This window comes from Halyomorpha halys, unplaced genomic scaffold, assembly GCF_000696795.3.
Source record: "Halyomorpha halys isolate HHAL.00 unplaced genomic scaffold, Hhal_1.1 Scaffold2052.1, whole genome shotgun sequence".
In the NCBI taxonomy this organism is placed as follows: domain Eukaryota; kingdom Metazoa; phylum Arthropoda; class Insecta; order Hemiptera; family Pentatomidae; genus Halyomorpha; species Halyomorpha halys.
The window spans coordinates 46,867-50,238 of record NW_027116055.1 but is presented as its reverse complement, the minus strand read 5'-3'; the positions used below and the strand labels follow the sequence as shown (position 1 = coordinate 50,238).

The following is a 3,372-nucleotide window of genomic DNA, read 5'->3' as shown; positions in this document are numbered from 1 at the left end:
TGTCCTCTTATCGTTTCCATTGTTCTCGCCTCTTCGTGGACAACATTTACAGGTTATCGCTGCCACGTTTGCTTCACTAGTTTACACTGCTGTGATGATATACGACTCACAAAGTGTTATGTCTCAGAAATTAAATGTATATGTTTCAGAAGTTATAGATTTAGATATCGTAGGATAAATACACATTTCGAAAAACGGACACTAGAAAACTAATTGAAAAGATAGAGTGGAAGAAAGAGATGGATTGATCCTTTATTATGTTAGGACCTGTGGCCGTTTCTTACAGATAAAAAAATACAAATGTCTATTATTTTTAACAGATCACAAATGAAGTAGTACAATAAACATTTCAGTTCAGTAAATATCAGTAAGCCTAAAACGAAAAGGTAAAACGTCAGTAAGAAGAAAACTATAATTAAACGTAGAAAAATAAATAAAATTAAAATAATAAATTAATAGTGAAGGGAGAAAAGAGAGTAGATAGACCCATAGTGAAGGTTTTAGGGTGCACTCGCCCGGTCTGCGTCCAGGAGTTCGAAATATCCTCCGCCTTCGATAGAGTTTGGTGGCACCGTGTATATCAGCGATTGTAAGAGCTCAACACCCCTACTCCCTGGTAGGTAGTTACCTTGATAATATGAGCGTCAGGATTAGGGGTAACTACTATGAGGCGGAGGAAAAAATTGAAAGAGAATGCCCACAGGAAAACTAGGGTCCTCCCAGATTATCGGGCCTCGCAGATCCTGACGGGTCATAGTGGGTTCTGGGGAAAGCTGAAAAGTTTTGGGAAGAACATCGACTCACGGTGCCCTACGTGTAAAATCCCTGAAACTGCACAGCAAGTAGTGTGGGATTGCACCGCCATGGAGGGACATCGTGCCGGATATTCGCCCTTGCTAAGTTGGACTTCCATCTGATGAAATGAGGTGGTTGGTTATTGTATTCAAATCTCGTTTAAATTATTATGATAACTAACTTCAAATTAAGATGGCAGATTCAGATTTTTTTTTGTCTGTCCTGTAAAGTGGGGATATGTAAAAAATATAATCAATAAGAAACCTTCTTTCACTTTATAGGTAACAGTTTATTTTTCTTGATAAATTTTCATTTTTTATAGAAATTAAAAAAATAAATATTATCATTTTGTTAAAACTGTGCAAATGTCAAAAAAGGTAATAGAACAAATTGAATTTTGAATCTATAATAATTATACAAAACGCAATAGAAGTATCTTGATGAATAACATTTTAATTAAGCTCATATTCCCAACTTAACAATAAAGCTGGGATACTCCTCTCTCTACTTTCAGCCCACGCTACATCCAAAGGCAACTAAAAATAACTCTCAACGAACGAAAATCTCTCTATATTAAAAAGATTCAAACAAATAATTAATTACTTTTTTAATCACTAAACTAAGATTAAAAAAAAAGTGACTTCGCCGAACAGAGGAGAAATCATCCCTTGATCTCATTTTTAGTTATGAACCAGGGGATGAACCTGTTTAAAAATAAACTTACGCCTTTAGCTTTCACAGTGTCCTATAGTCACTGGTTAGAAGGTCAATGAATGATTATTTAATAATGTTAAGTGTTCATTTATTTTATTGTGAGTAATACCACATTGCTATATTTATTTTATGTCTCGTTATGGCACAATATGTCATGCCATATCATATCAGGTCATATTATAGTGGCTAATCCCACTCCGGTCCACAACAAATGGGGCATCTTCCAGCGGGACCAGCAGCCCCCCCAGCAGCAGCGCTCCCATCAGCAGCCCAAGGCGAGACGTCCACCTCCAATCATCATTTCTCCTGCCATGGCGCAACAATCCGTTAAAGAAATGCTTGCGATCATTAGGATTACAAAATTTTCTATTAATAATTCCTCGCAGGAGACCCGTCTCTACCTCGACACAGAAGATGACCACAAACAGGTCAGTGAACTCATGAAGAAAACTGGACTAATCCAGTTCCACACATTTGCTCCACGAGGGACGAAGAGGTCCAAAAAGTGGGTCCTCTTTGGATTCGACTTGGACACTGACCTCCAAGGTATCGCCAGTGATCTCCAGGAAAATCTCCCGGGTTTCAAACTGATCCGGAGACTGACAAAGACCCAACCGAGTGGCCTTCGTGCAGAAACAGAGCTACTACAACTCGTGACGGAACATTACGTCAAAATATCAGATATTAGGAAGCTTGGAGCCATCGACCATGTCCGCTTCCAGGTATCCCCCTTCAGAGAAGATGGCTGCCCAGTCCAGTGCAGGCAGTGCCAACAATATGGGCACACAATACGCTATTGTACCCGCACTGTGAAATGCCCTAGGTGCTCAGAGAATCACGAATTCTCCCAATGCACTTTGACAGGGCCACCCAAATGTACCTTATGCAACAAAGAAGGGCATATGGCGACCGCTAAGGAGTGCCCTGTGCGGGTGAACCTTCTGGAGAAGAGAAGGACGACGAGGGAAGCCCCGGCACTACCACCAGCGCAGCCCAGAAGACAACAGCCCAGCAGGGTGGTCCAGAAGGATATCACATTCTCCGAGCTGATGGGAGGATCCCCAGCTCAGAGGACTCAACAGCCGCAGACCCAGCCTGCTCCGGTGTCCAATGCCTCAATGCCAGCTATGGATCAACTCTGCGCCCGCATGGACCAGATGATGAGCATGGTGACCATGCTCATGGAAGTGATGGGCAAGATCCTAGCTCGCCATTATGACTGAACACTTAGTCATTAACTATAATGTTAGAGGCCTCTCACCGAAGCAGGCTGAAATCAAACTTACTCTACAGCAACATAGACCTTCAGTGGTGGCGCTCACCGACACCATGCTCTCCACCTCTTCACGGATGTACTTCCATGGGTACGTCGCGTACCGAGAGGCCTGCATCCCCGGAGCTCGAGAAGGAGTGATGATCCTGGTCAGGAGGGACATCCCGTCAAGGAGCATCCCGAACCCAGTGGCGTCGACCGAGGGTACTCACTTAGTCACAGTGGACGTACGGTTTAAACAGCGTCACACGTTCACCTGTGTCTACAGACGACCTCGGGCTAGTCTCACGTCAGTGAAACTGCTGCTGCAACACGCCCGGTCGACCAGCCGGTATGTTGTCTTGGGGGACCTCAATGCCCGTCATACCGCCTGGCTGTGTAGCAGTAACAACCCACTGGGTACGTACATCACTAAGACCAGGATCGCTATCAGGAAGCCACCAAAGCACATCCTCGCTCTGATTGGCCAGCGGAACAACCTACGCAATGTCTTCTGGCGAATGCGTGACTACAGCTTAAAACCGGCCATCAATGCGATGACCCGGCAAATAGCCTCCCTCATGCGTGACTGGAAGACAGCGCTCTGGCAC

General features: G+C 44.1%; 1 protein-coding gene across 1 annotated transcript; it reads left to right on the top strand.

Moving 5' to 3' along the window:
* Window positions 1-1,658: 1,658 nt before the first annotated feature.
* Window positions 1,659-2,732, top strand: LOC136797158 (uncharacterized). Its single transcript, XM_067052962.1, has one exon. It carries the CDS (start codon window positions 1,659-1,661, stop codon window positions 2,730-2,732), a length of 1,074 nt encoding a protein of 357 aa, XP_066909063.1.
* Window positions 2,733-3,372: the final 640 nt, after the last annotated feature.